Source organism: Diadema antillarum, unplaced genomic scaffold (genome assembly GCF_040938485.1).
Source record: "Diadema antillarum isolate AM-2024a unplaced genomic scaffold, OU_Dant_1.0 scf00000197, whole genome shotgun sequence".
Classification (NCBI taxonomy): domain Eukaryota; kingdom Metazoa; phylum Echinodermata; class Echinoidea; order Diadematoida; family Diadematidae; genus Diadema; species Diadema antillarum.
Window position 1 is genome coordinate 1,399,790 of NW_027271086.1, and position 22,568 is coordinate 1,422,357.

General features: G+C 40.0%; 1 protein-coding gene across 1 annotated transcript; it reads right to left on the minus strand.

Moving 5' to 3' along the window:
* Positions 1–7,891: 7,891 nt before the first annotated feature.
* Positions 7,892–20,249, minus strand: LOC139723648 (retinol dehydrogenase 8-like). Its single transcript, XM_071634874.1, has 5 exons — positions 20,149–20,249; positions 14,498–14,766; positions 13,707–13,886; positions 8,991–9,084; positions 7,892–8,396 (listed from the first exon to the last, which is right to left on the minus strand). Exons 2-5 carry the CDS (start codon positions 14,760–14,762, stop codon positions 8,066–8,068), a joined length of 870 nt encoding a protein of 289 aa, XP_071490975.1. The 5' UTR covers positions 14,763–14,766; positions 20,149–20,249; the 3' UTR covers positions 7,892–8,065.
* Positions 20,250–22,568: the final 2,319 nt, after the last annotated feature.

Below are 22,568 nucleotides of genomic sequence, written 5' to 3' on the forward strand. Positions count from 1 at the left end.
GGTTCTGGCAAAACAAGAATCTTCATCATGAATGATAGCTCTTTTCTTTTGCATGGTATGCTTTTCATTGGTCTGTTGCTTTGGATCAAATACCCGTGCATCATCACCGTTGGTGACCCAGACGACATCTAATAGTTAAGAATCACTTATCGGTTTTGTGGGTTCTCAGTGGTTTCTTGTTAGAATTGATATAAACTCAATCCAAAAGTAGAACAGTTGCTTTCATATAAACACAATCTGCAATCCAATACAAACCCATTAATCTTCAAACCAACAGGATGTTCAACAAGTCTTGAGGGGTCTAGGGAAATCACCCCAGACCCTTCCACTAATCCTACCCCTAATCCTAATCCTGAACCTAATCCTATCCCTAACCCAAACTCTAACCCTAAATATAACCTTAACCCCAATCTTTACTTTACCCTTAGACCACTAACCAGTATTTGCCCTGAGACGGTCTTGAGGGTCCTCTTGGTTTGTCGGTCTCTGTTGGTTTCTTGTGGTTTTGCAGGTTTTATATTGGTTTCCTTTTGGAACCAATAAAACCAACCTACAGACGTAGTCTCAAAGTTCAAGTATCAAGATGTGGGTGAAACAAAAAGTTACATAGAAATACACGTTTAAATGTTCTCACCTTTTCAAAAAGAAGTAACATGACGTAAATTTGAATGAAAATGTTTGGAATTTGACTGCCCATTCGCGAATTTGAATGAATGTAGAGTACAAGCCAATATGAATACCCTTTTTTACGAATTCGAAAGCCGCATGTGCATTGATCGAAATGCTAAACTGACCGCACCAGTTGCAATTTTTAAAGATAGACTGAGCGATAACGAGGGTTTTTGCTTAATTGAATGAACCTTCCATCAAATAGACTGACAAAAGTGCGAGATTAGCCTGGAAAACCTATAGTACAGTATTAATCTGCCTGCACATTATGTTCACTTACGCTGATTGTACAAAGTACTTAATGCAGTGAGTTGTCTGCGGATTTCTATTATATTATATAACACATTTCTATGGGTATTAATTCTCTTTGAGTGTCTGTTGGTCCATCAGGATAGGATTCTAAAGGTCAAATAGAAGTGTTTTCTTATGGTTCTGTGGGTCCAATTGACAAACAGAAATTCTGTGGGTTTCCCATTACACTTGAAATTTTCTCTTGGTTTCTATGGGTCTTTAGACTTATAGAAATTCTTTGGGTTTCCCAATATACCATTTTTCCACGTAGAAACCAGTAAGCCTACTAATTGGTTTCTATGGGACTAGTAGCCTATAATATGTCCTATGGGTGTTTCGCCTTGGGTTGACAAAACAAAACGAGAATCTCGAGTGTATAAGACTACAGACTGACAGAATGCTTATCATCTTCACTCCACGTCCATAATCATTTAGAATACTTTTGTATAGTTATAAAGTCGTAAATGTAGGCTAATTCATATGCAGCACGTAGAGTACGTTGTACTCGGTATTTTTCACTAACTGGTCACTGCCATTATAGCCACTAAAGCATACCTATTTTCGTCACTCTTCGACTATGATCGACGCACCTACAATTCCGCCCCTGCCCTCTCTGCAGACTTGAAATGGAATGGAACGCTTGGTGCATCCAGCGACACAAACAGAAGCATAAATGCGGCTCGAGTTGGTTAGTCACGAACAATGTGCTATATACTGGCCGAGAGGTACAACGCGATGGACCACGGTCAAGGGCATGCAGCTTTCATGTTTTAATAGAGATTTACAGCACACAGATTATCGCCTTTTTTTACGAACCTCCCGTTTCGAACTTCCAAAATCTGCTCCGAATTCTTCCAGAACAAAGATTCTCCCATATGTTCAAGTTGACTTTCAAAAGTTGAGGTCCAAAAGGTACAGTTGTATTAATATAACGAAGCCTGCATTTAAGAGATATTACCCCACTATGGGTTCAGTTATTGTGGACAAAAGTGTAATATATACATGTACAGCAACATGTAATGCTGCATCAACTGGAACCGTGATGCATTGTGTATTTTGGGGGTTGGCCTATTCCCCTTTAAGTATTCGACGTTGAACTACAGCCCAGGGCTAGGGTTTATCACACATTGTGCATCCCACTACGTTGTTGAAACTGGCATGGATATCATTACGACACTGCTGTAAGTACTGAAAACTGACGGTGTTGATTTTTATCAATTTTCTTACTTCAAAACGCGTTGAACGACTATAGAATACATCTTGTAGCTCCATGATACATGTAAAACGTTCCATTGGCGATGTTGACACCCCCCCCCCCCCCACCCCTCCCGCTCGTATTGACCGGGAGGAAAATCTCCACGAGGAACCTTAGGAAAATAAAACGCTTCTCCCATTTATACCCGTTGTCTTTTCCCCTGCCCCACGGACATAAATGTCTTGAAGCTCCATGGTGGTCCCTGCATGCTAGACACTTCACTTCACTTCACTTCAGTTTAGTTCGGTTCAGTTCAATTCAATTCAATTCAATTCAATTCAGTTCAATTCAATTCAATTCAATTCAATTCAATTCAATTCAATTCACTTGAGCACTCCTTTCCTTCCCTGGTAGGGCCTACCCAGGTATAGAAATTGAATTAAACCGACTTGTAACTTCAGAAACGAATGCTTGTAAGCCAGCATTCACGGGATTAATGCCTGCTAGTTCCCTCAGAGGTAGGCGATGAGGATAAAGCGCTTTCCCTTAAGAGCTCAACCGCTGATATCCACACTCGAACCAGCGACCTCATGATTGAAAGTCTCATTGTTTTATCTCCAGAGCCACATTAGCTTTTCGAAACGAGCGGGTGGAAAGGAGGTAAACAATTTGTTTGGTTTGCATGCTGTCACAAAGGGATGTGGTTAATGGGTTAAGGGTATTTACTTGTACAGTATAGTTGCAAAATATGAATATGAGTTTATCACTACGGCACAGTTTTTACTGTTTATAGTGTGTTTGCGTGTGTGTTTGTGTGTGTTTGTGTGTGTGTGTGTGTGTGTGTGTGTGTGTGTGGACGAGGGGGAGGGGCGTGTCAAGTTAAAGTTTAAAGTTTAAAGTTATGAGTAGTTTGAGGGTTGGGTATGGTGGAAAGGTGGGAATGAGGGTGGTTTATGTTGTTGTTGTTGTCATCGTTCTTTTGATATAATAGAAATTTCATTTCCTGTTTTTTTAGTGTTTGGCTAAATTGCTCACAATTGCATATATGAATTCTGCTTGTTTGTTTTGTAGTTAAAAAGGAATGATCGGATAATTCATTCTATTTCCTCTCTTCTGTTTGATATCTGCCTTAAAATGAATTGAATGATTATTCTTGTTTTATGGATTATGGATTATGTCTCATAACTGTAGGAATATCTACATGATTCATGACAGATGTTATGTAGAATGTGTGTAATTTTTTTTTTGTTATATTCTCAAAGGAAATGGAATTAATAAAAAGATCACTGAAAACAAAAACAAAAAAGTGTCAAGGGTAGAGCTCGTGGTTGTGTCAAGGGTCAATGGCACCTTACCCCTGCCCGCTCGGAAAGTAATGAGTGTTGTTGATATTTTCTTCTTTTTTTTACTTTTTTTAATAACCACTGTATATGCGTACGATGCAAACTGTGCTGCAAAACTTTCCGTAGAGGACATTACTGTGGGAGGATTTCTTTAATCTGAAGGGCAACATAAAAAAAAATTGGGTTACAAATCCATTATGGTATTGTCATGATTGGAGAAAATCACCAAATTGGGTAAATGATAATTTATGAAAATACTGATGAAAATCAATCTGGTCTTACCTACAAAACATAGACTCCTCGAATTAAGCACTTATCTCAAAGACTGCTCTGTCATAGATAATACTTTTGTTGTTGTTGTCTTTATTTATTACCAGGAACATCAAACAAATGACAAAATAACGAGAGCAATGAATAAAAGATAAACGGCAAAAACATAAACTAGTGCTGGAGAAAGACTTTCAGAAAATCAAAATTTCTATCTCGATCTTCTCCTCACTGGTTGGTGTTGGAACAACGAGTATTGTCTCAAAATAAACAAATAGACGAAAAGAGAAGAAGACACGAGCAAAGTATAAAAATATCAAACGGATTGTTTCAATTCGAGATATTTAAAAGCTTACACTACTCTCAAATCCGTGATTTTCCGGATAGTTTCCCAGAGAGGAAAAAACACGGAGGCCTATATACAAGAATATCTTACACAATGAACATATACGAAAACGTAACCCACATGTAGGTACGGGTGAAATGTTGCGTGACAGGTGTATAATGAACCACGCAAACTCTTGATGACAAAAGAATTATGGCAGGGTCCTCTCCATCTATAGCTGGCTATCTTTACAGGAGCGTTAAAAACCTGGGCCCCGTGTTATAAAACAACGATAACTTTACCATTGAATGGTATCTCTGCAATCAACGGTAACCATGTGTGTTTTTTTGGGCTTTCCTTGGTTATGGAATATGGTATTGCCATGGTAGTTATCACTGACTGAAGTATCACCGTTACTTGTTAAGTTTATGTATTATCATGCTACTTGGCCCTGTATCACGAGGAACGAGTCGATGTCAATATCTTGACCAAGTATGTATGCGCCGGGAGGGAGATGAACCTTTAATTTCCTGTTTACAATTCCGAAACAACATCCACTACACTATGCCAGGGTATTATTACCCAGCTAACGTTTGGACGTTTTCTGAACGTTCTTAAAACGTTCCAAGTTCGTTATTTGGACGTTTTTGTCAAAACGTTTTCAGAACGTCTTTTTGTGGAAGGTTTTCGACGTATTTAAAACGTTTCAAATGGACGTTATAAAAACGTTTTTTAAACGTTTAAAACACCAATAAAAACCTTTCGGAATATTAAGGACCTGCAGAAATCCTTTTTGACGTTATAGACGTCAGCAAATCCTTTTAAGAATATTCAAAACGTTCTGTGGAATTTCTGCGGACGTCAAGAAAACCCTTGAAAACCGTGTAGAACGTTCAAAAAAACGTATCAAGAACGTCTAAACAGTCTTATTACCCGTTCCAGAATGTTTAGAGAACCTGTCATATCCGTCTAGAACGTCCAGAAAATCTTTTAAAAACGTCTAATGTTTATTTTTATTGGGTATTAAAAAATCATAGTTATGAGATTATACAGGCACAATCTGGGATCAATGTACCCTAATCCTATATAATCCTATCCCAACCTGATCCTAATGTCCTACCACCTATACCTATAGACCGATTCAAGTGACTGTTCATGGAAGTGCGCCCTCTTAAGGCGACGCCATAACTGGGGGCCAACCAGGCCGGGTCGGCAAGCGCCACGCGTGCTTGGCAAGGGTGCCAACGGCAGCCAGTGCTTTTACCACCCGGCGCCAGCCGGCCAGCTAGCTATCTCTGGCGCTGGTAGCGATCGACGCATCTGGCTTTGAGACAACTAGAGTCTACATTTTAAATATAAAGTTCAACAACCTATACCGAATATGAGCGAATGGGTATAGATGTCATGGATGTAGCCAAAACTTGAATTTCAAGGTAAATATCGGTACGATCCGTGAGTGTTTGTAGACTCCATTTCCCTTGCGATGACTTGGGTACTCGCGTGTAAGCCCCATATAGATCTATACAGCGAGGATTATAAGAGCATTAAAAACACCTTGGGAGAACTGGCTAGGCGCAGGTAGACATCTAGATAGTAAGCCTAATTTAGACTGTTTAGAAGTTAACTGATATTATACAAATAATGGATCAGAATCTTGAGCTAGATATGGCGCTATCGTAGCAACTAGTTAACTTAAACCGTTTTAAGGTTTGCCTTTTCTCGGACCAGAGGGGTAGAGTCTGTCTAACGTTTTTTAGATCTTGTCTAGAATTCTAGGCAACAGTCCAGACTAGATCTAACCCGTCTAGACCTATTGACTTCTAGAATCCTAGATACATCCTATATCATTTTCGGTTGTCACTAGCTTCCGGCAAGTCTAACTAACTTTTAAACCAAACTGAAGGCAAATCTAGGCGTTTCTAAGCCGTATAAACTAAATGAATTAATTTACTTCGCCTGATGCCAACAACCAAAACTTCTTCTGTTTAAGGTCTAATCATTACTTTTTAACATCGCGCTAACGCCTAAAATTATAATCTACAATTTGTGCAAAAGTGATTTTCAAATCAAAACTTTCTTGATATGAATTATGATAAGGAACGGATGTTTGCCACCATTCATGGCAGATTAATATCTATATGTATCTCTTCATTAATTCAAATTCAGAGTTCCAGGCCAGAATTGAATATGGTCAATTTGACGCTGAACGCTTAGTGAAGAAGTAAAAAAAAATTATAAGAATTTTTTTACACAATTTGAAACATTCATTTAGCTGTAGTGTAGGCTTTAAAATGTTTGTCATAATAGAAACTAGTACAGCCAGGAAGTGTTTGGTAAGTATTGCACCAAGCATTTTAAAAAAAAAAAAATCAGTGAATTCTCAAAATCTTTGATCTGAACTTGTCTTCTAAAATGAACAACTTTATTTTACGAATATGCAGTGATAGCCTATTTAAATAGAGATTCTAGTAGGGATAGGCCAAAGTTTGTTTCAAAAATCTGGGCCCCGTCTTATAAAGCCTTCAAATCGATCACAAGTCCCCAAATCAATCGCAACTTTCATTGCAGCACACACAAGACTTGTGATTGATTTCTATCACAAGTCTTTATAAGACAGGCCCCTGTGCATTTTTTATTCCGCTTTATTTCACTTAAATGTATATATTCATCATGCGTCAGTTGTGTCTGAATTTCACACACTGACGTGCAGCTTCCCTTTCCGGCTTTGCACCCAACAACTGCACAATACATGTATGTTTGTTTGTTTGTTTGTTTGTTTTTTTTCTGGACCTTCCTTTGAAGCTTTCATTCTAGATCGATATGTTTGAATTACTCAATTTGTCCAAGAGAAAGGCAATAAATGTCGCTGAATGACTTTTCCATAGTGAGTAAACAATCACAATTTTAGCGCGGCGGTCCCCGATGCAGCGGCCGCCGGCGGCGCATGCGGCCGCGCCCGGCTAACTATGCGCGATGGGTACACTAGGCTGCTAGCTGCAAGTGCAACTCGCTGGGTAGCTAGGTCGCTGGAAGCCCCCGTTGGCCCCCAGTTATGGCGGCCGTTATAGCGCCGCCAGCGGCGGTAGGTGAATAGGTCATCGAAATTGAAACGGTCTATACTACATCAAATTCAAATCTGATGAATCTGTAATACATTCTTTTATAGACCAGCAAAATGTTGTAATGCATGAAGACGTGGTTATTAAAATTAGATCACACACACCTTAATTAGGCCTATTAACATATGAAAATACCTCTTCATAACACAATACGAGATTGTGAATAACTGAACAATAACGTTGGTAAGTTTATCTTTTAACACAGAAAGTTTGAAAACAGCATAAATCTTTAGATTTCAATGACTTTTATCTATTTCCACTAGTTTTCAAATCCTATATTTTCTTATTTGAATATTCATAAATAGGCATGAATATTCATGATAAAGAAACCAATAACGAACACGTAGCGGACCTTATAAAAACGTGGTTTTTTTTTCAAGGTTCATTAAAGACGAAGTCGACGTAGCAGACCAAATAAAAACGTTTTGTGGACGTTTATAAAGGACGAAGACGTAGCAGACATAATAAATACGTTTTGTAACGTCCATTGACGTATTTAAAACGTTTTAAAAAAAACTGTGCTTTGCGGTAAATGCTAAGTCCCAACTTTGACGTTGTGTGTACGTTTCAAAAAACGTCCATTTTATAAGAAGACGTACGGAACCTCCAAAAAAAAGTTATGGAAACGTTCTGAAAACGTTATGTGTTTGCTGGGTAGCCCTTTGCAAAGGCTGCTCGCTATAATTCGAGGACATGCACGCACACAGAGAGCAGTGACAGTCGTGACAGTGGACTCGCACACACAGCGCGCGAGAGGCGAGCTGCGAGAGATCCGACCGCTGTGTGCGTGCGAGTGCATAGCGAGCTGCTGCATTGCAAAAGGCTAGGCTGTTATCAAACATCGACGCGCTCATGACTATCTCATGAGAAACTTCTCGATCGCTTCGTCCCCGGTTGGATCCTTGAACCTTTCCGCAGCCAGATTCCTCGTCACCTCGTTGGTCTGGTACCGGAAGTGCGGCTTTTCCGAGTCCAGCGCTTCCTCGACCACATCGACGACTTCGGACGCCGGCTGCGCCCCGCCGGCGGCCGTCAGCATCGTCTCCCGGCGCTTCGAGATCGTCTTGTACATTTCGCGCGTTTCTTCGTCCACTCTCGGATCGTCCATTTGCTCGCGGAGAACGTCGCTCACATCTGGATTGGTCAGGACTTTGGTTTCGACAGGTCCTGGCTGAACGTTGCTTACCCTGCAATAATTGCATTTAAACGAAAGAGTTGAAAGAGACTGAGTGAGAGAGATATATTGACGGAGACATGCAGAGAGAGACAAAGCAAGAAAGATAGGAAAGAGGGAGAGATGAGAGAGAAAGAAGAAAAAGGAGAGAAGAAGAATAAAGAATACGACAACACGGAAAAGTGGATAACCTACCTCAGAAGTATGAAATAAATAGAAGAGTAATTAATAGCCAAAGTGTAATGTGTCATTACAATGCTTTATTTGAAAGTTTCGTGCTACAACGATGTATTATAATGTTTCCTTAATGTTATACACTCTGTTCCTTTTACAATGTACCGTTTACATCATTCTTTTGTCACCAAAAGAGCGAAGTGTATGTCACGTGCCGTCAAAAAATGAAAATAGATTTGAGTTGCATTGAACTTAACATACTTTATCACTTCAATCACCCAATATGAATGACGACCAATAAAACAACACGACATTGATGAAGATAATGATTAGTTACGGTATGACAAACGCAGCAACGGTGCACCGCATAAGTTCATATAATTGAGAGACAGACGACAGCAAAATACGGTGGGATTCAAAATTTCATTCTCACCAGACGTTGAAATGGCGCAGGGATATGGCCAAGCATTCAGAGAACCCTTCGAGTGCAAACTTGGACGACCCGTACATCTCGTAAAACATCACACCTTCAATGAAACACAGACGATGAGAAAACAATATCACTTTTCACTATTATGATAATGCAAGATGATGCCCAGCGCGCTGGAACGTAAAGGATATACCAACGGACTCGGAAGCGTAAAAAAGACCATGATACAGCCATCAGAACAACCTGTGTTAGAAGATCACTTAACTCTACTTCTAAAACAATGATAGCAAAATCACGGGGGAGCTATTTTAGCTCCTAGACTGACGCACCTCCCTGGCTGAGGTATAGGCACTTACAATGCTTAAAGGGAAGTGGAATTGGTTCCCAGGATTGACCACCAAAGGTCACACGCCTATTAATTATTCATAAGCTGGCGCCCAAACTGGCATATAATCTATATAAAATGTATATATATATATATATATATATATATATATATATATATGTATAGACTGCGAGAAGGGGTCTCGACCATTTACAGCACCAGTGTAGCTCCTTCATTATTTATATACAGTGCGAGAAGAAGAGCAATCGTGGACGTAGCTAGGACCCTAGCTACGTCCACGATTGCTCTTCTTCTCGCACTGTATATAAATATATATATATATATATATATATATATATATATATATGTATATATATATATATATATATATATATATATATATATGTGTGTGTATATATATATATATATATATATATATATATATATATATTATATATGTAATGAATATGTAAAAGGTGCGAGGTTCCCACCATTGGGCCGCTTACATGGCTGCTACACTCCTGCACGATGAGTGTGAACGCTTGCACGGTCGCAACTGCCAAGGATTATAAAACAAGGATCACCAAGTTTGTAATCAAGGAGTCCTTACTTGTTTTGATAAGACTTCGGTCACAACTAAGAGCGGCGACCGACCGATTTGTAGCCTGCTCGGTCGCCGCTGAAATTTTGGCACCGCCCAGCAGTTTTTGGAGATGTCGAGCAGGCTATAAAACCCCAGCGATGCCCGAGCGCTGCCCTGTCTATTTCCCGTCGGTCACCGGTCGATTTTACGTGAAAAAATTTGCTAAGTCACCAAGCGATGCACCACTGGCAACTGTATAGACGATCTCCCACCGGCCACCGGCCGATTTTTACGAAATCGCTCAGCGACCAACGGGTAATCGATAAGTCATCTACCGGTGTCCCGTGGGCGTACCGGCGGCCTCTGCCGAAAATTTCCCACGAGCTACCTGGGTATATTCTTGTACCTATATGATTTGTGATGTGATAATAAATTAATTAATTAAGATAAAACTCGAGGCTAAAGATTTAGATTTAAAGAGTTAGATTAACAGCTACCAAACCTCAGTTATGTGAAACCACCGATAACTAGAAAGTAGGAAATTAAACGAAAGGGAGGAAAAGCCAAGATGGAACAAAGATTAGAACACATTAGAATTTTCCTAAATATCTTTGTTTGCTTCTATATTTAACAGTATTTTTCTATTCCTATTTAATTTCATGTTTTCATTTCCCCATCTCTTGTCATTCATGACTTCTTCATTCAATAGGCCTTTAATAAATGATAAGGTAACCAAACCATTATATTACTTAGTCTACATATCGACACTAACTTTCAGCTTTCATCTCTTGTGCCCCAAAGTGGCTGTCCATGTCTTCCATGTCCCTCATGTAGGTTGCCGAGATGATGAGATGCTGAGATATTGGTGGGGTTTCCTTGCCTCTATCCCTACCCCTACTTATTAATTCTTCTACATTGCCTTGGCTTCTCTTCCCCATCTAGTCCTTGGTTTCCTTCAGTGCTTCTGTCATTTTTATCTTTATCATTTTTAGTCGCTATATCACTAGACGGCGACCGCTCAATCTGTTCCCTCGGTTTTCTTCTGTGCTTTTGTCATTTTTGTCTCTATTATTTTTGTTCCCTTAATCGCTCGGCGGTGACCGTTTGAATAGGCCAGTGCCTGGGCGGTTGCCGCTCGAACACCGAGCGTAATTTGGGCAGCGAGTGAAAACTGGTCGGTCGCCGCTGATATTTTAACCCCGCGTTAAAACTTCAGCGGCGACCGACCGATGCCCTAAAAATCAGTGGTGCCTGGTCGGTCATTGGTCGATCACCGGTCGTTGTCCGACCGAAATTGGCCAAAAACTCGCCGACCGGTCGCCGAGCAGGCTGATTTCGGGGGTTGTGACCGTTGCCTAATTTTGGTGTCGTTGTGCATGAAGGGGATGAGGGGTATTTTAATACCTTTCTTTTTTACTTCTTTATGGGGAAGGGGAATAGAGATGGGCTCGAAAAAGAATGATAGAAAAGTACACTCAGTGAAATCTCTTATTCACGTAGAATATCTTTGTTACTGTAAAAGTTCATCTTGACCGTACTTCATCTGAGTTAAATGTTCTAGTTATTGATACCATCTACAATGTTATGGTAGGTATAAATGGAAATAATTGCTACAGCCTAATTTCCTCTGTAAGACTAATAGCGCATAGAATAATGAATAAAAAGAATGAGGTCAATATCATGAGTTACTTTGAGAGAAGAATCATTCTGATCAAAGCAGTAAAACATTGAAAATAGGCCTTATAACATATTTTATTAAGATATCAAAGTCATTACATATGTGTTTATTGCATATGCGTGCATGGTGAGGGGATGCGGACAGAAAAATGAGGCGACTGGTGTGAGGGGATGATAGAATGGGATCCGGTCGTAGGGTTTTTCTTCATAGATTTGAAAAGGAAATTAGAGTATATTAGTAATATTCTCACATACTATGCGTGTTCTATAATATAGATTAAAAAACTAGGCGACAGTATAGAGTGAGGTCTGGTCATGTGCAAATATACTGATGAAATTTGAATTGCAACATAAATATCTGTTACGAGATTTGCAATCTAAACATTGTAAATGAGAATGTGTTATGATGTGATTTGAGCTTGGAAAATGAGAATAACCTCGTCTATTATTATTTTTATGCGTAGTGTGTTGTATAGATTTAAAACAAGAATAGGCAAAAGAATAATACTGGGCTATTCTCATTTTCCATACGCAAATCACATCACAACAATGATTTAAGGCTGCAGGTGTTTAGTTTGTAACTCAACAACCCGATATTAGCGCTAGAAATAGAAAAACGAAATCACAGATAAATACATTAGTGACCAGACCTCACTCTAATACGGCCGCCTCATTTTTTAAATCTATATACAACACACGACACATGAGAAGAATAATATAAACTAAGGTATTCTCATTTTCCACGCTCAGATCACATCACAACACATAATTCAAGGCCACAGCTGTTTAGTTTGTAACTCTATTTTGTCATGTACCAGATATTTATGCTAGAAATCAAATTTCATAGATAAATCCACTAATGACCAGACCTCACTGTATATACTATTGCCTCACATTACTCGGCCGTCGCATCAGTTTAGTTTTTTGTTTTCGTTTTTGTTACTGTTCTGATTGAGATTTATCTCCACGAAAATCATATCAACCTCTTTCTTCGTATTCATATTTTATGCACCCTAAGTCTTGTTGATGAAATAATGCTTTGACAATTATTTCCCTTTATATACGTACCTGCCATAAAAATGATGTCATTAATTACAATAAATTCTGATGAAGTACGGTTAAGATGAACTTCCACATGTAGTAAAGACATTCTACGTAAATAGCAGATTTCAATCTAATAGTGTATTTTTCGATCTTTCTTTTTCGAGCCCATCTCTATCCCCAATAAACAAATAAAAAGAAACGTATTCAACTGAGAATACCCCTCATCTCCTTCAAAAACAACTTTACCAAAATGATCGAACAAATTAAGTACTCCTAATTGATCAAACTTGGCGAACATTGTTCTTGGCAGTTGCGACCGTGCAAGCGTTTACACTCAGTCGCAATCGTGTAAGCTTGCGTACGCGACCCACTTATACATCAGTGCGAGATGGGAGCCGCCCTTTCGTGCATATTCATAATGGTTCCGCCAGTGGGAACCACTTCTCTCGACGCACTGTCGCCTCGTAAGTGCTTACCATATGACCCTATGTGGAGGACCCTGTGACCCTGTATGTGTTGAAGTTATCATGCTGGTTATATGAATCTTGTACTGCTGATCTTGTAGCCTACGCTGAAGTCCCAGATATTTATGTCGTGAATAAAACAAGCAAACAAATGATGATGATGGTCCACAGCATTTGTGTAGCGCCAAATATCTGTTGTAGAAACTTTCAAAGGCGCAGAATCCTCCAAGAGAGTTAGCAATTGAATGCTTGATGAAAAAGACCCTCAGCAATATAGTTTAAACCCGTGCTCTATTATGCCCGAAACTAAAACACCAGATTTTTTTTTACAGAAGATAACTACTGTTTAAAATCCAAAAATAAGACTTGGAAGTAGCTATAGATTGCCATCAGTATACAGCGCGTGCGCTTTAGCCCTTCACTTTTAGACGTCCTGTTAGAAAGCATTCGTATGTCCAATGAGCACTCTAGTGCGTATAAATCTCTTTGCTACAACCAAAAGTCACATTTTATGGTTGAAAAGCCATTATTTTTTCATGCTTGACATCATAACATTGCCTCATACAATATGTCGTCACCACTGAACAAAAATGATTCCAATCTAACTCTCACGACAGGTTTCTCACCCATAATTCCCGCCAATGAAGATATGTTAATGATCCGGCCCGACCTCCGCCGCTTCATGTGCGGAATCACTTCCTGGGTCATCCGAATGACCCCGAAGAAATTGATGTCGAACATCTTCTTGAAGGTAGCAATGCTCGTCACATCGGGGATACAAGGGCCGGCAATGCCAGCGTTATTCACTGAAAGAATAGGGGAAAAAACAACAAGAATAGTAAATGCCACTCAACGGAAATGTTACTCAGTATCCAAGTTTACCTTGATAAGATAAGTGAGGGTCAATCTACCATAGAAAAATGATATAGTTTTCAAATTGTACAGCTTCTGCTCAAACTTAACGGTGATATCGGATACAATCACACTAGAAAACAAAATACGATTACGTCATTAAAACCCTTCTGCAAGCGTGTACGTCACAATCAAATGAAATCGCTGTTTCCATCAATGATTTGTGAGTTTCAGCCAAGACATTAATAAACAATAAAAACGACAACACAAATATTATCATTGCCAAATCGTTATCATCATTTCAAAAGTTGGTGTTACCAATAATTTCTTCCTCTTGACCCCATGACCCAATTATATGTTGAAGTTCCGTGATTCAAAACACAACTGACTATTAATCTTGTAGCCTACGCTTAAGTCCCAGATATTTATTTTCTGAATTTAGAACAAGAAAGTTTTGAATCTCAGTAATGTTTTAAATCCGCGTCATACTGTAACGAAAATTGAATACACAATGATATGTAGCTGTGTTCCTGAAAATAAACATAGAAGTTAAAAAATAACATACCCAACACATCTATTTGTCCATGGGTATCCAAGATATGAGCGACCGTTTCCACGATCGTGTCTTCCTTTGTGACGTCAAGTTCTCGGATGAAGAGGGTTTTATTGAGGGCGTTCCCTGCCGCCGCTTCCAGCTCGCCTTTCTTGGACATGTTCCTCATGGTCGCGTAGACGATCAGCGGGTCCTTGGCGCGCTGGGCCAGTCGTACAGCCGTCTCCAAGCCGATACCCGATGAGCAGCCAGTAATGAGCGCTATTCGAGACGCCATGATTCTGTCAAAACAACATTAATAATAACAATAACATTATTAACAATAACAACAATAACAGTTAATGTTAAAAATTGTAATGATGATGATGATGATGATGACGATGATTATAATGATGATGATGATGATAATAATAATAATATTAATAATAATAAAAGTAATGTCTCCTTTATTCAGTGTAGCCTATGCAGTGTTGCCCAGTGTTGCCACTGCTCTACCAAAGGGCCCTGGCATTATCATTACCCTAGTGTTGCCATGTACCCATTTATACTCCTGGATCGAGAGGGACATTGTGAATAAAAACATCTTGTCCACGGACGTAAGCACTGGGCGGGAACCGAACTCGAGTCCTCCGACTGGGAGTCCGGAGTCTTATAAATCCACTATGCAACAGCGCCCCCAATTAATCTTGATCTAAATTCAAAGGTGCGAAGGTTGCGGAATCTTCTCTCTGATAAAGGTAAAGGGCAGACGTAGAGGGGAAATGGGTTAACATCACACTTTTCTACTACATGCCAAAGTAAAATAAAGTTTACATCAATGACGACTCCATTTTGACCCCTGGCTGATTTCTGTGACAACGGCTAATAAACATAATATTTCAGATCCCTAAGGCATCCAACCTTTACATGAAATAAAGGATTGTCGAAGGTTTATACGGCTACAAAGTTAAATAAAATTCGTCTTTGACCATAAACAGAGACATGTTATAATGACCTTGGTATTTGGCGATACTGTATAATTATAATTCTGAAAACCAAACCACAAAACGTGTCGCTGCTTTGTCAACATATGGTATGTATCGAAGTTACACTTTCCTACTACTGCGTTTCACTATGAATTATTTCGTCACTTTTCGCGCTATGGGAACGTTCTGAATTCAACAACTATACCTTTGACTATGTCTGCATCCACCAACCTCAGACATAAATAATTTTATGACCCCCAGATATAAATCAGGTCATCATAACACGGCCGCAATTTTATACCCAAGTCGATATCGACATTAGCACGCCACTGAAAACACTGTAACTTAAACCTGACAGTCGAAAGAAGAGGTGTCGCAGAATATTATTACTGGTATTTCCGGATTGATGTACGAGTCTGCCGTGATAACACAAGTTAGTTAAAGCCGCGACAGCAACCAACTAAAATCTGCTGCAAAACCGTTACTTGGCGCAACCGGGGGAGTTGCATGATACAAAGGCCTAGGTTCTAACCGCTCAGCCCCGGAAGTGGCACCAGAAAAAGCTTTCTTTGCTCGTTAGTCGATATCGATTGGAAGCCGATTGGAAGTTGTACCAGAGGGGTTTTTTTGAAGTGCGGGGAAGGCCTTTTTTGTTTTGCTTTGTTTTGTTTTGAATTTTTTGTTTGTTTGTTAGCTGCTGAGACCCGGAAGTGGCACCAAAAAATATAAACTGGGCCCCTCCCCACTTTTAAAAACGTGGCGCCGGCCGTGTACTGTGCAACTAATACAGTGATTATCCCAAGCAAAAATGTTTCAATCATACTGGCACAACTATGTTAGGGCGCATGCTCCCAATATTTCATTTTTACTTGAAGATTGCTCTTTACCAGTCTCGGATCAACACCAACGTCTCAGATAAACGCACTGCTGTAACTACCTCAGTAACACAACACTATACCAGTTTCTAACCTACCAGCGCTCTTTTACCTTTTATATTACATTAATATCTCTATACAGTACATACCACCACTATGCGAGTAGTAATACTAGACGACCTAGAAAGAAAATTAACCCAAGCACGTGTGAACTCAGTGATAGCAGCAAACTTAGTGAAACACAACGTCCACAGTGAAATTTGAGGAAACGCTAGCCCGCCCGCATCCGTCTCACCCGTAATACAATGCAATAGAAACTACACAACACTCTCTATCGGAATATAGATAGGGTTCGTTTCCGCTTAGATGTGGGTTCAACACTAAAAATCAGCTTCATCACCCAAACCACCCCCTCCCCCCCCCCCCCCCCCCCCCATTGCAATGTAGACACAAACAATGTAATATAGAAGTGCATGTCGATTTCGTGTCACTGTTGTTGTTAGCTCACCTGCACAGGGGCCTGCCAATTTACTCAAAATTAGTAATTCTTTCTGAGGAGGGTATTATTGCCACATGGGAGCGTCAAAACTTAGGTCTTCCACTTGTGATGGTCGTAATATGTTTCTTTGCAAGGTTTAAGTATTTGTCACAGATGGAATATATACTGCAAGCATAATATCAAAAGATTATTTCCTTCTCTCATTTTCTCTCTCTTCCTCGCTTGTGACAGATAGAATATATTGCAAGCATATACATTATAAAATTCTTTCCTTCTCTTCACTCTCTCCTTCGCTTGTATCAGATGGAATATATTGCAAGCATATAAACATATTCTTTCCTTCTCATTTCACTCTCTCCTTCGCTTGTGACAGATAGAATATATTGCAAGCATATACATTATAAAATTCTTTCCTTCTTATTTCACTCTCTCCTTCGCTTGTATCAGATGGAATATATTGCAAGCATATAAACATATTCTTTCCTTCTCTTTTCTCTCTCTCCCTTCCCTTTGTCTCTCCAAATCTATGATCTCATCTTTCTCACATGTTTATTCTCTTAATATTTCCTTCGTATATAGGCTACCTATCCACAATGATTGTTTCATCTATTTGTAAATATGTGTAGCAAAAAAAAAAAGAAGCTTATCCAGTAAGGGCGAGCAAATGGAGTAAAATGGAGTCAAAAGGGGCCTGAGCTTTCGATCCTAGCAGAATCTTCGTCCAGCAGAATCATCGAAAGCTCAGGCCCCCTTTGACTCCTATTTGTAAATAAGTAAATTTGCATTTACACATTCATCTATTCATTTTATATCTATAGCATCGCTATGAAGGTTTTTAGATGGGGCTTAAAACACGACTTCCACGTAGAATATGATCTGAATTTATTCACAAAACGACAGAATCAGTTGTAGATGATGTACGTGCTGTTAATCAAAACTCAAACACAAAACCAACAGTATAATTATAGTATATTGTATACTATAGTGTTGGTTTTGTTTGAGTTTTAACTAACTGTACATCATCTACACCTGATTCTGTCGTTTATCTATATCTATGATCTATTTATCCTACATGTACGTTGTGCTGTCCTATGAGAGCTGTTCTTTCACTGATGACCATCTAGGCACTTAAATTGGTGAAACGAATGATGTGTAACGGTCCCATAGACAAGTGCTACATTTCACGTTAGTTACCTTGTTTTCTACGATAATTCCTCTGTCAAAACCACGGAGTTAAATGATTAAAGTAATGTACCACATGCGGATATACTCCACAACATTTGTTTTAAGTTTTCTAGAGGAATATCTAATTTTCTTCGCCATAGATTCACAAAATATGTGTATAATGAACCATAGCCTGGCAAGACCTCGAAGCATTTTCTCAGAGCATGGAGCTAGTAGCTCCGTGGTTATAGAGCAAGGAGCTAGTTCCATGTTTATGCATGGAGCTTAACCACATGGTTAGAGCAGATGACCCCCCCCCCCCCCCCCCCAATGCATACAAACATACACTATTTGCAAATTTTGGGTGAGGGGTAGACTGTTATCATCTGTAAGTTTCATTCGAAATTTGCATGCTAGTGGCGTCGGCAGCCGGCTTTCTCGCACGGTCCCTTCCTCTCCGTTCGTCTCTGATACGAAGCAAAGAGTACATGTGGAATATACAGTAACTATACGGTATACAATATCATTGACTCAGGCTTTATACTACTTAAACTGTTAGGAATGAGCGGGGACAAAAGTTAATTGACTTGCCTGGGCAGTAAACACACGAAAGACATCGAACCTTTTGTGTATATTTCTTCTGGTGTCGCTAGTGTGAGGCAGTATTGCTGAGGTGAGATATACTTGTACACAAGTATACGTTTAAATCTGATTACTGAGTTACCTGATTTAGCTCAGTCGTACCCACATAACTGTGTGTAGAGTTCTGTGGTTGTACCTTACAACATTTTCTCGAGGTCACTCTCACATGATCAAGGAGACTCACACCAAACTGAATTATTACTCGATCTTCACGTCCCCTTCTTTCTCTCCCCACCCCTCCCCCTCACTGCAGTAGCTCCATGCTCCCCCTCCTCTCCCCCTCCCCTCTCTCTCTCAATTTCATGGATAATCGTGGAATGAGAGTGATCTCAGAACCCGAATGTCATATTGCAAGCCATTTGTCTGTCTGCTCCCGCGGTGAGGTCGGCCACAAATGTCAATTTTATTGACCTCCGATCCCATGACAAGACGGTCTTGTCTGCACATACACTTGTATTACAGTATGCGCAATCCCATCATTCTGTACACAAAGAAGCCACGAACAGAGATTAAGATAATAATTATTGCCGATGATCTTTTTCAAGTCCTCTTCTCTTAATCTATTGATTTCAATCCCTCATAAAGTCGAATTTCTTTGAGACGAAGCTATTTTTTTTTTCCAGTCCAAATAGATTTTACAAGGTTGATTACAGTTAAAGTAATGATATTCCACACGTCTGCGTTGAATGTGTGTACTGCTTGCATTCATTTGACTGAAAACCCCCCAAACCCGTCACAGTTTATGAACAGGACATGGGGACACTATACCACTGAAGTGTAGAGCACATTGTGCTCATTATTGTAGGCCTATTGAACAACGACGGCCGTTGCGTCACTGTATGTTGTGCATACGGTAAATACAATACCAGTGTTGTACCACCTCCCCCGGTCACACCGTCTGTAAATCATACCAAGGAGGTATATACCTCCTTGATTATACATTGTACCAACACCGCTCATGGAGTCATAGGCGGGGCAAACCTGGGAAACAGAAGGACGCGGCTGGAGTAGAGTAAGTTGCAAGGCAGCGTGTTTCGCATGAAAACATCTAATAAGCATGCAATGGGAACACTATGACCGAGTGCTCACATTTAGCATAATGCCTAAGGCCTTACAGTATATGAATTTTATACCCCCAACATATTTTCTCCTTCTCCCATCCTTCGCCCCCTCTTTTTCCGAACTGGAACGTCTAACACGCCAAGAATTCACACCCGTATACTGTATATATGTCACGGACCTGCCGACATTTTCCCTTTCTACATGACACTGATATGATAAAATTCACATTGCATTAACAAATTAAACATGTAAAAGCCTAAAAAAGACATATCATGGTTATTCATCTACAGTGAAACCACCGTGTAAGACTGCTGTTACATGTACAGTTTTGAATGTAATTTATAGACGCATATCAAATACAGAGTATTATTATATAAATACAGAGTGATATATTACTCTATAGTATAATATTCACTAATCGGCCATTCCCTATTAGAGCCATGAAAGCAAACATACCTCAATCTTTCGTCGTGATCTTCAACTACGATCCACTCACGTCCCCGACGTCTGTGTAGACTCGAAATGGAGTGGAACGTTGGTTGGTTGAACCTCCTTGGTTGCACCCAGCAAAGAAAAGTAACATATCATCGGCGGCGCTAGTTGCTTTATAGTCACGAATAATGTGCGCACACTGGGGAGATGCAATGCGAGTCACCCATGTCCAGGGCAGCTGTACACAACCGACGCGTGTTCTATAAAGGTTTGCAGCGCGCGGATCATCGCCCTACTCACGAACTTCGCGTTTCCTACTTCCGAAACTGACCACAGGTCAGTTCTTCCAAGGGCTCCTAGAGGGCATAATCAATCCGTATTCCCATATTATGACTTTGATTATGAAAGAAAAGTAAGATAACGAAACCTATAAATGGGGGATTTACCCAACTGAGAGTTCAGTTGATTAGGATACGAAAGTGTAAGATGTATTGTGGAGAGGGCGACAATAGCACATCACGTACTATTGTCATCGAAATGATCACCGCTTCCGTTATCTCTCCCCGTCATGAACATAGAAGACCATGCATCAACCTCGTCATCATTGCCCTCCTCCTCATTGATTCATCATCAATGTCATCACAACTACCACCGTCACTTAACACTCATCATAATCATTAAAGGGACCTTTAGATTTTCGCGACCTGCGGGGACGTTCAGATGAAAAAAAAAAAAAAAAAAACATGTTGTGAGCATGCGCGTCAAGTCTATTTATTTACATCTATTTATTTATAGCTTGCGTCGTCTGAGTTTTTCACTACGCGTTCTGGGCTAGTTTTACGTCCGCTCAATTCACGACGCAGAGAGCTACTTGATGCACCGATCATATGGGGGCGCCATTTTGTTTTTTATAGGTTGCGTCCTAGCGTAATCTAAAGCTACTTTTCAGCACGACGCAGGCGGGAGAGAGGAGAACGTCCAACGCACTCGTCATCTCAAACGTCCGCGCCGCAAATCTCCCTAATATCACCACTTGCGGCACCATCATGACCGTCGTCTTCGTCACCATCTGAGAGTGGTGCAGCAGGCAAGCATATTGGCATTATATACACAAATGCAAGCAAAGCCATCTGAACAGAATATAATAGGTGCATGCTGCCTGGATGAAGGCCCGGCGGGAACCAGAGTTCAGTAACAGTTGCTTATAATAGGGAGCTTTAGATTTTGACGCGCGGACGTTTGAGCCGACGCTTGCGCTGGACGTTCTCCTCAGTCTCCCTGCGTCGTGTGGATGCAACGTATAAAAAATAAAATCGCGCCCCCATATTATGATCAGTGCATGAAGAAGCTCTCTACGTCGCAAACTGTGCGGAAGTGAAAATAGCCCAGTACGCGTAGTAAACAACTCAGGCGACGCAAGCTAAAAATAGATTGACTTTACGCGCGCTACTGCGCAAGCTCAGAACATTTTTTTTTCCTTTGAACGTCCGCGCGTCTAAAATCTAAAGCTCCCTGTATGTCTATATAAGCATGAAAATAATAGATAAACAGAGCACCGTAATACATGTATGCACTATGTATATATCTCCATAAAACTTTTTTTTTTTTCAAATCTTGTTTGAATGCTACAAAAAACTAATAAAAAGCCCATTGCTCTTTGTACCCCCACCATACTCAAATACACTGTATACAGAGTTCGCAACAAAACGTTGGCTAGGGATACGAAGTACATGGGGGTAAGGCTTGATGTCTAGACGATGTGCTAGACAATCCATACAATGTTCCCAGTCATAGTCTAGTGGGATTTCTTTTTAAAAAAAGGGCTCTCTAAAAGGGTGTTAGAGGCATTTTTGAGTAAAAGTTGGAAACTGGTCTCTTTTTAGCTAATTTGAGTATGCTGAATCCGAAAAAATCCGGTTCCCAAGCGAAATTCATCGACCTTGATGTTGATTATATGCATCCTTCTGATAATTTATATGATACATTGAAATTAGATCGGCTACATGTGAGATGGGCTAAACAACTAGCATGTACAATGTACCGTTCATTACATGAATTATACCCTCCCTATTTATATCAAATGTTTTGTTTTCGACAGACTGCTTATAGCACAAGGTCCGGCCCATCCAAATTGAAACTCATTCAACCGAAGACCAACTATGGTAAACGGTCCCTATCTTATCGAGGGGCCAAACTTTGGAATGAGCTTAATTATCCCTCTTCAACAATTGTATCAATTGAAGCATTCAAACGCTACGTAATCACAGCCCCGACATACCTATTTTTGCAGGATAATGAGTCAACGAAATTAGTAGATTATTTGAGATTGTACAAGAACGATTTTTCTCACCCATCCCCCACCCCCATTCCTCGATTTTTGATGTTGATTATATTACATGGTTTCTAATTTCCTAGTATGTAGGTTGTTTTTTTTTTCCTTAGTT